This window comes from Notolabrus celidotus, chromosome 16 (assembly GCF_009762535.1).
Source record: "Notolabrus celidotus isolate fNotCel1 chromosome 16, fNotCel1.pri, whole genome shotgun sequence".
Lineage (NCBI taxonomy): Eukaryota > Metazoa > Chordata > Actinopteri > Labriformes > Labridae > Notolabrus > Notolabrus celidotus.
Window position 1 is genome coordinate 22,801,024 of NC_048287.1, and position 15,036 is coordinate 22,816,059.

A 15,036-nucleotide genomic window follows, 5' to 3' on the forward strand; every position below is an offset into this window, starting at 1 on the left:
CAGCGGCGAATAAAAGTTCTCTTTTCTTCAACATAATGAGTCAGTCAAGCTGTCCAATGAAGTAAAGGGTACAGTAGGTAAGAAGCTGGGCCAAGGCTGAATCTCAATGTCCTCCCTAAATCCTAAGCTCTGAGCCCTTCTTGACTTAATTGACGTCACCTGGTAAATGATTGAGGGCATGAGGATGTAACGGCTCAAAGTTATATAATTAGGAATGGGCATAATGTCATGTAGCTCACCTTAGCGGTATTAGGAACTTTTATTGCACAATTTTTACTTTCATATTCTCATATTCAAGGCGCATAAGGGACCAACTTACTGATTGCCATGTGATCCAGGCTCTTAACTAAAAAATGTAAAATATATATAAATACATAAAGTATACTGTATATGTGTGAAAATAAATTTCTTTAGGCTGATTAAGGCTGTTTTTCATATTCATACTTGCAGGCAATTAAAAAAACAACAACATTGGTTGCACCTGCCATGCTTCTACCATTTCTCTTTTTTAATTTAATAGGTTGGTGTTTATCCACCCATCCATGCTCGCAGGCTTCCCCTTGGAATCCCATGTTTCACGTCACAATGCTATGAATTATGGGTAATTCCCTCACGCTAAGCCTGTGAAAATGCCCACTTATGGAAAGTGGGCATAAAGGGCGCAAAAAGTCTGAAAGAGATCCCCCATGCACTTGACAATGGGACAGCCCTAAGCTTTCATGGATTTAAAGGGGAACATGCCTCAAGTCAGGGAGATTGTGAGTGTGAACATTAAGATTGGGACCAAGAATCATTAGATTCATAGCAGTAATACGTTTATATATAGTTATTGTACTTTATAATGCAAGAACTGGTTCAGTGCCTTCTAAACAAAGGGATCTACTATGTCTACCTTCTCTCAACCTTCCTCTATCTCTGCCTTATCCTTTCACTCACTGTGCCTCAACCTTTAATTTCCCTGCACAAGATTGGAACCCACAGTAACATTGCCACTTGCAGTGCTTTCTCATTGGGGTTCTTAACTTTCCATTTCAGTTTGGTGGTTCAAAATCATAGCCCCATCTGCAATGGGACATTTTTAAACTTGAGTGTTACAGGTTAATTTACTGTCCAATTCAGTCTGGATGTAAAAAATAAAGGTTGAAACTCCAATAGGGAAAAGCCACATCACTCCAGCTCCATTTGTGAAAGCCTTGGCTTAGATTGAAATTTTAAACCCTTCAGTTGAGCAGTGGATGAACTACCCAACTTGCACGTGAACGCGCCTATATATTCACAGATAACTTAGGGGAGGAGATTAGTCAGCGCCGCCAACTGGAGTGAAGACATTTATTTACTGCAGTATCAGGGAGGAGGAGATATTGACGAGCAGCGACTGAATTTTTTTTCTGTATTGTTAAAATGTTCTTGTGTGGAAAATTTTACAGTAAAGTTGTTTTGCATGGAAGTTATCTGTTATATACTGTAGTGCCACAACGTTTTTTAGGTGAGGGAAAATTCAAAATAGTGATCTCACTGTCGAAGCATGGGGATATGGCACCCTCTTATGGAATCTTTACAATGCCAAATGAAATTATAATCAATATTTCAGAATAATTCCCACCCATGTGTAAATTTGAATTATTCTGATACAAATCTTATCTTATAACTGCTACCAGTGATTGTTACCTTGATAAAAACGAGTTACCACTGGTTGACTTCTAAAAAATAAATAAGTATGTTATCTTATGGGATAGTTATAGTTCTACTGTTAACTCTATGATGAAGACAGTTTTGCCTGATAATAAGGAATGAATAATCTGAATTAGTCATGATGTAGTCTGTGAGACCAGGCCTTTGATTTACACTGTTACATGAAAATTGAATGACGATGTGGATGCTTTGTTGAGATCTTGTTTTCTTTAATAAACATATTGAAACAAACAAAAATAAATAAATAAATAAATATAACAATAAGCCAAAGAGCCAGTCTTTTGAACAGCTCTTTGAAAGGAGCTGTTCCTCCAGATCCGGTTCCCTTCAAAGAGCCATAAATCCCATCTCTAGTGGCCACCCCATCATAAAAGTCTGGCTCCGCCCGTTCCGTGTCACCATGTTATGGAACCACAGCTTTTAAATAACCCTCCGGAACTCTGAAACCAACCAGACTGGATGACGGACCCTTTCCGGTGAAGCACTCACTTATTTCCGGTCTGCGTTTCATAAACTCGGGACACCAAGAAGGTATGTAAGACCGATTTTTGCGAACTTAAAATAAACTGGTGATAGGTTGAATGCTTTACATACACCAAGTGTTGTGAGGCACGATAAGAAATGTATTCATGTGTTGTCAGTTTGAGAATATTCGTCGATCCGCTGCTTTTATTCTGACATTACAAGGTTAAGCGCTAGCTCGCCTCGACGATAGCTGTATGAGCATGGAGGTCAGTGTGTATCAAAACTGCACACTTTAAAGAAGAAAACGAGTTTGGATTCACTCATAATGATTGTATTTCGCTCATCTACGTTGATCCACGGTTTAAAAGTTTGCATAGTTTGACCGGTGACACCTTTACCATTGTTAGCTAACTCGATCTGAAATAACAACAACACTGAAGGTGTTACACAAGGTCTCTGTCCAAGCTGCAATGTTACATGAAGAAGATCTCGAACTCAGATGCTTGTAATCGATCGTTATAGAACCTTACCTATCAGATCAGGGACTGTCTTCGAATAAAACATCCTCTGATTTAGTTCAAGGGTTCAAATATTTTATTTCTGCTTTTGTTTTAATGCTCATCGAGTTGATCACAGACTATTAGACATAGTATGATGAGGTTCTGTTTGCATCAAATCACTACAATAAATAACTTTTCGATTACAGATTTGTAGTTTAAGACAATTTTTCAAGTTCTCCAAATTTCTAAAGATTTCACATAAACTTGATCCATGCTAAGTGAGGATTTGTTTTCTGTTTTATATGATTTAAAAATAAATACCTTTTTTTTTTTTTAAGAACTATTGATTGAAGGAAATAATAATGTGTCCCCTTGAAAAAGACATCAACGCCTTCATATCATCACGCATCGATTACTGTAACACCTTGTACTTTGGCATCACTCAATGCTCATTATCCCGCCTTCAAATAGTTAAAAATGCAGCAGCCAGGATACTACCAAGGTCAAAAAAGAGAGACCACATAACACCGATTCTTGCCTCCTTACACTGGCTTCCGGTCAGCTACAGAGTTAATTTCAAAATCCTTCTGTTCGTATATAAAGCACTTCATGGTTTGGCCCCCACTTACATCTCAGAACTCCTGTCTCCGTATCACTCTGTCAGAGCAATCAGATCATCACACCAAAACTTCATGTCTGTCCGAACAGCAAGGACAAAGAGATATGGGGACAGGGCCTTCTCCATCTATTCCCCAAAACTGTGGAATTCTCTTCCCCCACCATCCGATTCTCCCCCTCTGTCAAGACCTTTAAAAGTCATCTCAAAACGCACTTTTATTCATTAGCTTTTAACTGCCCCTAACCACACTGGCTCAGATACTCACCGTACTGTTAATTTCATTTTTAATTATATTGCTCTCATACCACTCTTCTTTCCCTCCTCATGTTCTGTTTTAAAGCACTTTGGATCAACTGTGTTGTGTGTAAAGTGCTATATAAATAAAGTTGAGTTGATTTGATTTCTACAGGAACGATGCTGGCCCTGTCTAGAGCAGTGGCGTGTGGGGTTGCCCGCGCTCCAGCTGCTGTCAGCCAATCTGGAGTTACAGCTATCACTAGATACAACAGCACTGCACAGGTACCTGGCTTTTATTAAGTCAAAACTATAGTGTTCTGTCAAAAATATGCTTAACATTTTATCTATTTGCCATCATGTTCCAGAGTGCCCCTAAGAAAACTTCATTTGGACCTCTTGCCGATGAGGACAGGATTTTCACAAATCTGTATGGGCGCCATGACTGGAGGTAACCCGGCTGATATGGCAGTCTCATTCAAATCACATCCCTTGTTGTTTAATAAAACACATTAAATGACAATGTCCTGGAAAGTAAAGAAGAATCTCTGTTTAACACCTATACATGTCTGCTGCAGGCTGAAGGGGGCACTGAAGCGTGGAGACTGGTACAAAACCAAGGAGATCCTCCTGAAGGGTGTCGACTGGATCCTTAATGAGATCAAGGGTTCTGGTCTGCGTGGGAGAGGTGGAGCTGGTTTTCCCACAGGCATGAAGTGGAGCTTTATGAACAAGCCCAGCGATGGCAGGTCAGTAACCAGACAGACAGGTGTTTTTTATCTTCTGGATGTTTCTGTGTTATTTTAAAAGATAAAGACCATTTAGCAGCTTGTAGCTAAGTCTTTAAATTGGCAATGGTAAAGGTGATAGTAATATCATAAGTGCAGGAAATATTAACCCGATATTTTGCTATAGGCCAAAGTATCTGGTGGTGAATGCAGATGAAGGAGAGCCTGGCACCTGTAAGGACAGAGAGATCATGAGGAATGATCCACACAAGCTGGTGGAGGGCTGCCTGGTTGCTGGGAAGGCCATGGGAGCGCGAGCTGCTTACATCTACATCAGAGGAGAGTTCTACAATGAGTCGTCTAACCTGCAGGTAGACACGCACAGAATGAAACCGGACATCAACTGTAAAAAAAACCAACTAATTTGTAAAATAAGAGTTAATTTCTTGATAACATTCTCAAACAATTTAGAATGAGTGCTACATGCACACGCACACACGCACACACGCACACACGCACTGTTCCACCCGGCTGGCTCTGATGCCTTCTTCCTCCCATTCTGCCTCTGAAACTAATTCCGAACAAGGATCAGATGCAGAACGACTTTGCCCCAATGTTACGCCTAAATGCGTTACATGTTGCAGACCAGACTTAAAAGTGTCATTAAAATTCTCCTTGAAATGGCAGCATATAAAAAAACAAAAAAGGAGATGTGAATACATTAGAAAATAGCATGTCTTATTCAGTTATTGACCTGAATGCCGTAAGTGCCCCACACATAGAAGTTAACATTAAGAGCCTGTTATTGTACCGTTTTGAATTGAAGCAGAAACTGATAATAGAGCATGCATCAGAAATAACTGTGACTGACATTTTTATGACAACACACTGACAAATCTGAGATACTTATAACTTCTAAAATATAATCTGTGTGTAACAAAATAATGTAATCCGAAAGGTCTTCAAATGCACGTTTTAGTGCTTCATTTTTAAAATACATTTTCACATACCATTTTTTTTAAAGTTGTATTTTTGGGCATTTTCACCTTTAATGGATAGGGTAGCTGAAAAGAGACAGGAAATGTGAGGAGCAGATAGTCGGGGAAGACATGCAGCAAATAGTCGAACCCGTGACCGCTGCGATGAGGACTATAGCCACTGTTTATGGAGCATTCACTTAAACCACTAAGCCAATGGCGCCCCTTTCATACACTGTTTTTAAAGTCCAAGCAAGAACAGTGACAGATCATTGGGTTCATTCTGGTAAAGTGTTACTCAAATACACACATTACTAGAGGGTAGATCACTCAAGATAATTCATAATTGCACAAGTTTGTAACAAGTCTCCCCTAATGCATTCTTCTTGATGTGTTTTTAGGTGGCAATCAATGAAGCCTATGCAGCTGGGCTGATTGGAAGGAACGCCTGCGGCTCTGATTATGACTTTGATGTGTTTGTGATGCGTGGCGCTGGAGCATACATCTGCGGAGAAGAGACTGCTCTTATTGAATCCCTGGAGGGCAAACAGGGGAAGCCCCGGCTGAAGCCTCCATTTCCTGCTGACGTGGGTGAGTTCCAATGCACAGTGTGGAATCAAATATTTTAAAGCATAGAAGAGACATTAAACACTGCTCTGATATAATGATCTAAACACAAGAGCCTATGTTGCACATTTAGTGACTCTGCACAAATAAAGCATGTCTGACATATCCACCTCCCTTCTGCTTTAATCCTAAAGGTGTTTTCGGTTGCCCAACAACTGTTGCCAATGTGGAGACAGTATCTGTGGCGCCCACCATCTGTCGTCGTGGAGGCGCATGGTTTTTGGGCTTTGGCAGAGAGAGGAATTCTGGCACAAAGCTCTTCAACATCTCTGGCCATGTTAACCACCCTTGCACTGTGGAGGAAGAAATGTCTGTTCCTCTGAAAGACCTCATTGAGAGGCACGCAGGTATAGATAACATGCCGATTCATATTTATTGAGACAGCTTTTTTGAGCTAATAACACCTTTGGTCTAAAGCCTGGAAATAAAGTGGCGTGTTTTTATGATGTCTGACTTTCAAATGAGACTTGTGGTGGAAAGAAATTAGATGTTCAATTAAATTTTAATTGATTGCAAGTGAAAAACTTGTTTGTCTGCACGTGTTAACTGCTAGTGAGGTCATGGGGTTCAAAGATTAAGTCAGCTTAATGTGAGCACAACCTCATTCAATGCAAGTTTTTCTTAGTTTTACTTAATTGAGTCGAACATCTGTCTGGTAGGTGGCGTGCGCGGTGGGTGGGACAACCTGCTAGCAGTAATCCCCGGTGGCTCCTCAACGCCCCTCATTCCCAAGAATGTGTGTGAAGACGTGTTGATGGACTTTGACGGCCTCATCCAGGCTCAGACTGGCCTGGGCACAGCTGCCCTCATCGTCATGGACAAATCCGTAAGTTTGTCAGCCCTTTAGTGTCAGTTATTATGCTGTAAAAACATTTGTTACATTGATTAATGCATTGTGTTGCATTGCAGACTGACATTATCAGAGCTATTGCACGTCTGATCGAGTTTTACAAACACGAGAGCTGCGGTCAGTGCACACCCTGCAGAGAGGGTAAGTGTTACTTCACTCTGTATTACACACATCTGATGTCCACCTTTTACATACTCGTGAATATAATTTATGTTTCTGTACTTTTTAGGAGTGGACTGGATGAATAATATGATGTGGCGTTTTGTGCGTGGTGATGCTCGGCCAGCTGAGATTGACATGATTTGGGAAATCAGTAAGCAGATTGAGGGACACACTATCTGTGCTTTGGGTGACGGTGCAGCATGGCCAGTGCAGGTAAACAAATGTTTGCATACAAATGTTTGCATAAAAATGTTTGCATAAAAATGTTTGCATAAAAATGTTTGCATAAAAATGTGATAATGTAAGGATTAAAACACCCCACAAGCAGGGTTAAAAAAATGAAAAATGAAACAGATAAGGTTTATGAGGGGAAAATATATTGATGGTCAGTTGAATTATATTGCATTAGAATTAAGCAGGGTTAACACAACCAACAACCATTCCCTCAAAATTTGCTTTACATTTAAAATTTGAATAAATCCCTAATAGTTCTCCTCCAGGTATTTTTGTAGATGTATACTAAGACACTTTCTGGTTTCTTGTCTAAATCCATTCAAGCTTGACTAATGTACTATTTTGTTTCGTCTTTGTTCCCAGGGATTGATCAGACACTTCAGGCCCATAATGGAGAGCCGTATTTCTGAGTTCCAGCAGCAGAAGCAAGCCAGAGCGTAAATGGTTCCTGTAACTCTCTAAACCCATTCTTTTGCCTCATATGTTCTTAACCTTCCCCTTGTGTCACTGTCAAAATATTTAAAGCGATAATGTGCCGACTCATCACCTCTTCATCAAATACACTTGTATTGATGTTTGCCTTGTCCTATCACCAATAAAGTTCTAGGAATCTTAAGGATGATTTTATTTTGTCTTTTAATTCCTTTGTTTTTATTCATGTGTTGTATGCATTCATTTACTTGTATTCTTGTCACAGTTTGTAATATATTAAGGAATACAACATTGCAAACATAAGGTGAAAGTTTGTGGGTGGGAAAAAGTAAATACTAAGCTAAAAAAATGAGGATATATGCAGTACAGTTCATAGCTGACATCATATGGTTATCAAGTATGGAATAAAGCATATTTACACATTTTTTTAACTTTGAGTTGTCATTTACTGACTAAAAAACACGTTGATTGATGAAGTGTTTACAGCAGGGGTGTCAAACATGTGGCCCGTGTGCCAAAACTGGCCCGCCAGAGGACTGAAGAGTGAAAAAATCACAGAGAAGACATTACCTGCAATTTTTCAATACAAGTATCTACTACTTCAAATTTGTCCTCTGGGGGTCGCATACAATCATAGTGATGATTGAGTGCACCTGAACGGTGCCCCGGGACTTTTTTTTTCCTCAAAGTGAGGAAAAATAATACTTGCAGTTTGCATAATCCAGTTAGAATTCATAAATCATTTTTAGAGCACTTCATGATCCAATTAGCACTAAAGTTTACTATATGTAAACTTGTCACAGTTTGCATGCATCACAGGTGCGTCCGTCACTACTCGCACTACATCCCTGCATACAAGCAAACTGTTCACGCTGGAGCTGAGGGGTCAAAAATAGTCAAGTTCACCTTCTTTTCATTATCATAATCAATCTGTTATTCATTTCACTGTGTCAGGGGAATGTGTGCTGTGTGCTCAGTGTGTTCGCAGCAGGTTTCAGTGCTTAAAGAATATCATATTTGGCCCCATTAAGAGACTCATCATGGCAAAAAATACAACAGCTGTTTTTCTAAAAAAAGATAGTTCATTAAATGTGAACATTTTCAGAATGTAATTGTACTTTTTTGCACTAAAGCATGCATGTCCAAAGTACGGCCTGGGGGCCAATCGCGGCCCAAGGTCCATTTATTTAAGGGCCCCAAGCTTCCATCTTAAAACGTGTTATTTATAGCAACGAAATTAATCACCTTCTGAATCATCTGTACATTTGCAGTTTCTTTCAAGCGCACAAACAAAAACTAAAGTCAATCCAGAAACATCTCAAAAAGCTTCATATTGACTACTTGTATAAAAGCCAAAGCACAGGGAATTTTGCAAGACGGCAATAAAAAAGAAACACAGGAACTCTTAAAGTTGACAGGTTTTCAAATTAATGTTTTTATTATGATTTGAAAATTTTCTTGATGAACACTAAAAGTTCAGAAGACACAGAAGAGGACACAGGACAGGATCAAAATTATGAAATTGTACAGAAAAGGGAAAATTTGGTGCATAAAAATTGTTCAGAACGCAGGAAAATAATTATTTAGTTCTTAAAATGTTGTCTGCTGGTCAGAAAAGTCTTAAAAACCACATGAAAAAGAGGTGTGATGAAATCCATATCGTGATCCTGCCATAGAAAAATAATGATACAATATTTTTTCCTGCATTGCCCGACCCTAATGAAAAAAAATATCCTCCAGAATAAGATAACGTTTGCTAATATCTACATGGCTTGTGGAGAACTGAGGACTACCTAGTTACGGTTTTATTGAGGAAAAAAAAAAAAAATTGTTATTAAAGCTGATGTGAGGAACTTTTGTTTAGTATCGGTTCTGGCGCCCCCTTGTGGACAAAGTGATACCTCTTATCTCTTGTCCTATACATGCAAAAGTAGTGTTTTCAAGAAAAACCTCATCCTGTTGTCTTTTAACAGCCAACTGTATCAGGCAATGTGATTATTTTCCATGAAAACAGTCGAATAAAGGCTATTTCTGAAGCAAGATGTCCATCATCTGGTCTGACACCTACCACCTCAGGGCGGTTTCAGGCATTAAAAATGACAACAGAGTAGGTATCAGTGTTGTCGCTGATGGTCTTGTTAAAGAGGCATCAGTATCATTTTCAGTCTGTTTCTCAGCCAGTTCAAAACTCCTTACAGGGCCTTTAAATAGATATTTCATATAAAACTTTTATGATTCCTAAGTCTCAGTAGGAGCCACTGGCCCTGAGGTATTCTGACAACATCATATGTGGCCCTCTTTAAAAAAAAAGTTTGGACAACCCTGCACTAAAACAAAGGGAATCATTTTGAGTTTTCATTATTTGTAGGTTATTATGTTATAATGAACTGAACTGAAATGAGTTTGTTTATGAGTCGTTTATGTTCTCGCGATACTTGGCGATATGAGCATATTTTCCCACATCACGTGACGTGGGCAGGATATTTGATGCGGCTTCATTTCGGTGGACGGTTCGAACGGTAAGAAATGAATATCCATTTGAATGTTTACAGTGTCCGCAGTTGAAACTGTAATGTGTTACTATCATAAACACGACTTTAAAGCACAGAAGTATAAAATAAAGTAATTACACACAATGTAAAATAGCGCCAAATAGATGCGTCGCCCTTTTAGTCTTTGCATGTGGAGCCGTGGCCGCCTTCTCCATCCCCTGTCAACTAGCTCAGGCCATTATAGCTGTTTTTTTTTCTAATAATCGAATACAAATATTATTAATTTGTGCTAGATTTATTTAAGAAACGCACCGTGTTTTCAGTATGCCCTGCTTAATGTTGGTTTATTGAAGATATCTCAATGTTTAGTCACGTTACGCGGGTTTTCCCTGCAGCTAGCCTCCTCTTGTCGTTGCAGCATGTCATTGAAGTCACCTAAATACGATATTACATGTGTGTTTACACCTGCAGTTTGACCCTGTGTTGGAGCTCCATGTGTCTGCTGTAACATATGAAATCATCAGCGCGGAAAATGATGAAGATAGAGCAAGTCGTCGTTGGCAGTGAGGGGAAACCCGCCCCAAAGGAGATCAAAAAGGAGATCGTGGTTGGCCCTGTGCAGTCATGTAAGCTTTTTTCCTGCTTCTTTCATCGATTGCAGACAGTGGTGGTCAAAGTACACAGCTTCATTACTTAAGTCAGAGTATATATACTCCAGGTCAAATATTACTCCAATACAAGTGAAAGTTGCTCTGTCAGATTATTACTTGAGTTAAAGTACTGGAGTACTTGCTTTTAAAAATACTTAAGTATTCAAAGTACTTCTTAAAATATCTAAAAACTTGGTATTTTCACAAAGCATGAGTGCAGTCAAGAATACATAGAATTTGGTTTACATTTGGTTACATCATGTTTATCTAGAAACCATTACTTGAAATCTCTAAAAACTATAACATGGAATAAAAACAGAAACTAAGTTACTCCAAGCACAGACAACTTAGTTTGAAATGTTCATCTGGAATAAACAAATGTTACGTAGCTCAACACTCTTTCTCAGGTTGGACTGTGAATTTTTGTATGTTTGGGCAGAGTGGGAAACAGGGAGAACATTTCAAACAATATGTATCATTCTTCATTTCAAAAACTTCTAACACGGGCTGAACTACACAAACACAGTTTACTGTCTTAGGGATCAGAGGTCAGAAGAGAGAAGTAAATTCATGAACTGACTTCAAAGGAAAAGTAGTGAGTAACTAGAGCACTGATGGAAATGTAGTGGAGTCAAAAGTACAATAATTGTCTTCTAAATGTAGTGGAGTGAAAGTAATAAGTTCCCCTAAAATATAATACTCAAGTAAAGTACAGATACTCAAAAAATGTACTTAAGTACTGTACTCAAGTAAATTTACTCTGTTACTGTCCACCACTGCTTGCAGATGATGTTTGGTTGTTAATGTACGTCCATGTCTCATTTTCCAAAAAGTTTAATCTGTCTTTTTTTCTTTTATTACTTTGTAACCAATAACCAAAACAACATGTCATCTCATTGGGCTTCAGATCAACATGAGAATCTGCAGTGTTTCCTGTGTTTCATTACCTTCTGTAACTCCAAAGCAAAGGAAAGACACATGAGGAAGAGTCATAGGGAACTGTACAAGATGCAGCTGCAGGAGGTAAGGAAAAGCAACAACAAAATGCCAGGGTTAAGTTTCAAAAAGTGACATTAATACATAAATTGAGGTCTCCTTCATGTGAATTTAAGGGCTCTAAAACAACCAAAAATGTGCTCTACTGATTTATTATCTCTGGAATTCTTTGTTATTTTATTGTTTGCTTTATGAAATATAGAGAAATAGATGATACTTAACCTAAGGCAAATCATTGCAGTCAGTATCTTGTTTTGGCTGGCCTAATGTCCAAAATCAGAAAACATTCAGCATTTTTTTGTCTAAAGAATTTAAGGAGGCAATTCGTCCATATTTGAGGTATTTGAGTCATTAAAGTTTTATCATTGTGACCCCACCCCTCCAAAAAAAAGATGATTAATGAACAGGTTTTTGATAGAATTGCTCAATAGTTTTTTATTTTTTGAGTTTTGCAAATTGTCAATTTTTAAGACATATCAACATTTGAGAATTAAAATGAGGACAATATTTATCAAATAATTGTTATTTAATTAAGATTTTTTTTACACTTTTTTTTAATTTGCCAGGAAAAAGTGTTGATATATTCTGAACAAAACGTAAAGGGTTAAAAAAAATTAGACCTACTTTTTTTCCTGAAAAAACTATGTGATCAGCTCTATTTTTCTTAATCACCCCCAAACACATCATAGATTATACTTAGTTTGTTTTTAATCTTGATTTTTATTGATATGATATTTCTTTATCTCAAATATTCCAGTATCAGCAATTGCTATCAATATTAGTTGGGCTGTTATGAATTCAGTCAGTTCTGCTCTAGGGTTCATATTTCTGAATAATTTAGTCTTTTTCACAGGTTATGATTTTGGATGGAAATGTAGATTTCATTTTCTTTTAAAGTAGCAGAGAAGTACATTTAAGTGAGTCTGATTTTCCTCTCCAGACTTCTGTAAAAAAACTTGGTTCTCCTTAAAATCAGTGCATAAAGAATCGGGTAAGGCTTTCACATTATCACCCTATTTTCTTCTCATCTTTTTGCAGACTGATACTATCTTCACTTGTTACCAGTGTGACAAAAGCTTTTCTTCCTCTGAATTGCTCAGCGCGCACCAAGCCACCCACAGCAAAGAGGAGAAACCTTTTCGCTGTGGCTACTGCCAGAAACACTTTTTAACCTACACTGAGGTGAGGAAGCAGTGTGTTACATTTAGGACACTTCTTGTGCTTTGAAATTCCATAGACTGTTTTCAATCTCTGATGTTTGTTAAAAATGTATTTCAGGTGAACAAACACAGACGACTTGACTGCATAGAGCGACGGTTTCCCTGCCAGGATTGTGGCGCCTTGTTTCCCAGTCCTGCAAGAGCTCGCCACCATCGCGCCACAACGCATTCCCAGGGCGCCGTAGTGGCTGAGAGTACCAACACCTATCAGTGCTGTAAATGTAGTGGTAGTTTTAATACAGAAGAGGACCTCCTGCTGCACCAAGAGAAATTTGCAAACAGTGTCAACTGTGACCTGAAACCCCCAAGCAAAAAGCGTGGTCGTAAACCGAAGAGCACAGCTCAAGGAGGGATTGTTGACAGCAAGAAGATCAAATTGGAATTGGAAGAAGGATACATTGACTCAACATCAGAGGGGTGTCAATCTGATGAGCAGAAAACAGAGCTCCAGATCCCCTGTCCCGAAGAAAGCTGTGACCTCATGTTCTCTTCTGTTACAGCCCTGCGGGCACACAAGAGAGGGGATCATGGACCTTCCTCTTACAAGCCTCACACATGCACCGAATGCGACGCGAGCTACGCTCAACCCGAGCAGCTCCAAGCACACATGTCCAAGGCTCACTGCTCTGAATACACCTGCCCCACCTGTGGAGAGAGCTTTGTATCAGAGGGTCATCTAAAGATTCACCAGGACACCCACACTGAGGGAGAGGAGGGAACAAAAAACAGATAATACAAGGGAAAAAGACTCCAATACATCCTACTTCAGTTAGACAATTGTCAGAGTATTTCTGCCATACTCTCCTCTGTGTAGGTAGTTAGGTGAATAATATAGTATGTGAGTATTTGAGGGGATGTTATGCAACATTTGAATTTTGGAGGTTGATTCAGGAGTGCTGTTTTTTAATGCTTTTAGAATGATGTCCTCCAGGTGTGACTAAGACTCTGTACTGATCTGTATATAGCTATGAATGATGTTCACCATGAGCTTATGTCGAAAGGGCTTTTCTGCTGTTTGTATTATCTCTGTTATACCAGTGATGATTTTTATTCAGTGAAGATGAATCGGTTAATGCTCACTCATTTGTGGGAATATATTGTTTTCAACTGTTTTACTTTATTTTCAGGGAAACCCATTAAGGCTACAGTTGCACAGAGAATGTAATTCCTAAACAATATACAACTCAAAATCCAATAAATGGTCCACGCTAAGGATGCTAAACTCTTGAATATAACCATGGAGTTTCTCATTCCAAAAGTAAAGAGTTGTTGCATTGAACAATATTTGAATTTCTTTGGTGTCTTTTACTCTGTCTTTGTGTGTTTCGAACAGAAAAATACTTTTCTCTTACTATAAAAATATTTAAAAAGTGCATTCTTAATTAGAAAAACCTAATGTTGATGTTCAAAGTATGTTACCCAAGTTCAATTTTAGAAACCTTATACTCAACTCACATTAACTCAACTCAACTTTATTTATATAGCACCTTTCATACATAAAAACATGCAGCCCAAAGTGCTTCACGGAATAACAGAGACAGAAAACAACAGCAATGGTAAAATTATAAAGGGCAGGATTATAAAAAAAATAAAATCAGTACAGTAAAATTAATGAAATAAGTGCTAGTGGAAAGAAAAGTTAAAAATAAGGTAGTGTTAACAAGATCAGGTGAATACAATAAATAAATAATTCAATAAGATAAATATATGTTAAAGCAATGATTCAAATAATAATTGTTAAAATAATAATAAAAATCCAGTTGAGGGCTAAAAATAAATTACACCAAATATAAAAACAGAAACTAAGTTGCTCCAAGCACAGATAACTTAGTTTGAAATGTTCATCTGGAATGAAACAAACCTTACGTAGCTCAACACGCTTTCTCAGGTTGCACAGGCAGAGTGGAAAACAGGGAGAACATTTCAAACGATACGTATCATTCTTCATTTCAAAAACCTCTAACACAGGCTGAAGACATGGCCATGGGTGCTCAGGTGGAGAATTATAGCCATCTTTACCACCTCTAAATTAATTGACTGATCTAAGTGAAATTTGCTCTGTGTTTGCTCCACATTCAACCGTGGTGACCCATGATATACAGGTACGACTAAACCATTGAGACAAACAGAACTACACAAACACATTTTACTGTCTTAG

General features: G+C 38.4%; 2 protein-coding genes across 2 annotated transcripts; both read left to right on the forward strand.

Moving 5' to 3' along the window:
• The first annotated feature begins 2,092 nt into the window (after positions 1-2,092).
• ndufv1 (NADH:ubiquinone oxidoreductase core subunit V1) lies at positions 2,093-7,710 on the forward strand. Its single transcript, XM_034705153.1, has 11 exons — positions 2,093-2,223; positions 3,686-3,795; positions 3,879-3,961; positions 4,089-4,259; positions 4,426-4,609; positions 5,617-5,806; positions 5,977-6,189; positions 6,502-6,668; positions 6,752-6,833; positions 6,922-7,067; positions 7,452-7,710. Exons 2-11 carry the CDS (start codon positions 3,691-3,693, stop codon positions 7,527-7,529), a joined length of 1,419 nt encoding a protein of 472 aa, XP_034561044.1. The 5' UTR covers positions 2,093-2,223; positions 3,686-3,690; the 3' UTR covers positions 7,530-7,710.
• Positions 7,711-9,944: 2,234 nt separating this feature from the next.
• Positions 9,945-14,162, forward strand: LOC117828084 (gastrula zinc finger protein XlCGF52.1-like). The gene is made up of 5 exons (XM_034705070.1): positions 9,945-10,039; positions 10,484-10,638; positions 11,570-11,685; positions 12,697-12,840; positions 12,937-14,162. Exons 2-5 carry the CDS (start codon positions 10,524-10,526, stop codon positions 13,609-13,611), a joined length of 1,050 nt encoding a protein of 349 aa, XP_034560961.1. The 5' UTR covers positions 9,945-10,039; positions 10,484-10,523; the 3' UTR covers positions 13,612-14,162.
• Positions 14,163-15,036: the final 874 nt, after the last annotated feature.

Excerpts from the sequence above, each read along its gene's own strand:
- ndufv1 (XM_034705153.1), top strand. The coding sequence starts at position 3,691 with ATGCTGGCCCTGTCTAGAGCAGTGGCGTGTGGGGTTGCCCGCGCTCCA. Across the intron at positions 6,669-6,751 it reads TCATCGTCATGGACAAATCC|ACTGACATTATCAGAGCTAT; the intron begins GTAAGTTTGTCA and ends GTTGCATTGCAG. Across the intron at positions 6,834-6,921 it reads GTGCACACCCTGCAGAGAGG|GAGTGGACTGGATGAATAAT; the intron begins GTAAGTGTTACT and ends TGTACTTTTTAG.
- LOC117828084 (XM_034705070.1), top strand. The coding sequence starts at position 10,524 with ATGAAATCATCAGCGCGGAAAATGATGAAGATAGAGCAAGTCGTCGTT. Across the intron at positions 10,639-11,569 it reads GGTTGGCCCTGTGCAGTCAT|ATCAACATGAGAATCTGCAG; the intron begins GTAAGCTTTTTT and ends ATTGGGCTTCAG. Across the intron at positions 12,841-12,936 it reads ACTTTTTAACCTACACTGAG|GTGAACAAACACAGACGACT; the intron begins GTGAGGAAGCAG and ends AATGTATTTCAG.